The sequence below is a fragment of the Penaeus monodon genome, chromosome 22, assembly GCF_015228065.2.
Source record: "Penaeus monodon isolate SGIC_2016 chromosome 22, NSTDA_Pmon_1, whole genome shotgun sequence".
NCBI classification, from domain to species: Eukaryota; Metazoa; Arthropoda; class Malacostraca; order Decapoda; family Penaeidae; genus Penaeus; species Penaeus monodon.
Window position 1 is genome coordinate 9,119,331 of NC_051407.1, and position 729 is coordinate 9,120,059.

The window sequence follows — 729 nt, forward strand, 5'->3', positions numbered from 1 at the left end:
CATTATAGCACATGAAGTCCGGTCCCATCTCAGGCCAACCCGTTGCGTTCGCCGTGACATTCACAACCCTGCCGCTGTTGGGGAAGGCCTGGTTCTCCCCGCAGACGTAAGTGACGAAAGACCCCGCCCAGTACGGGGCCTCCCCTACCATCGTAGCTCCGGGGGGTGCGGGAGGGGGGTCGCTGGGAATGGCTGTCAAACAGTTCTGATTCAGTAATAATGAAACGATTGCGCCTTTGAGTGTGATAGATAGCGACAAGGATACTGAGGTGTTAATTTACAGTACCATAAAAATTTATCTTTTCTGGCTCTGCTTAATGTAAACATCAAAAATTAATATCTTTTAAATATTATTCATGCCTCCTAACGTATGACCAACGCGACACAGTATTTCTACAGTGCAAAATGACATCTCAGACTCACGTATCCTGCATATGAGGATGGACTGGTCAACAGAGGACCAATTCCCGTTTCCTTCGCAAGTGATGCTTAGCGTCGCGCTGAAGTCGGCGAAAACGTGGTCCTCTTCGCACGTGTACTGCACCTGATAAAGGAAGACATAGGTCACACGCTATTAGTTATATACATATATATACAAATGCACAGTGAGTGACGTGTGTATAGATAAACAGCGAAAAGACAGAGAAATGACTGAGCGTAGATAGATGAATTTTTCCTAATCACTATCATTCATTCTGAAGAGATTTTAACCTAAAATATTAGGAACAG

General features: G+C 45.0%; 1 protein-coding gene across 1 annotated transcript in view; it reads right to left on the bottom strand.

Annotated features, from left to right (window-relative positions):
• Positions 1–343: 343 nt before the first annotated feature.
• LOC119587329 (complement factor H-related protein 4-like) overlaps positions 344–729 on the bottom strand; it is a 5,620-nt gene continuing 5,234 nt past the window's right edge. Inside the window, exon 10 of the mRNA XM_037936077.1 lies at positions 344–544. Within this exon, the coding sequence (XP_037792005.1) occupies positions 344–544 (201 nt within the window). The remainder of the gene's footprint in view (positions 545–729) is intronic.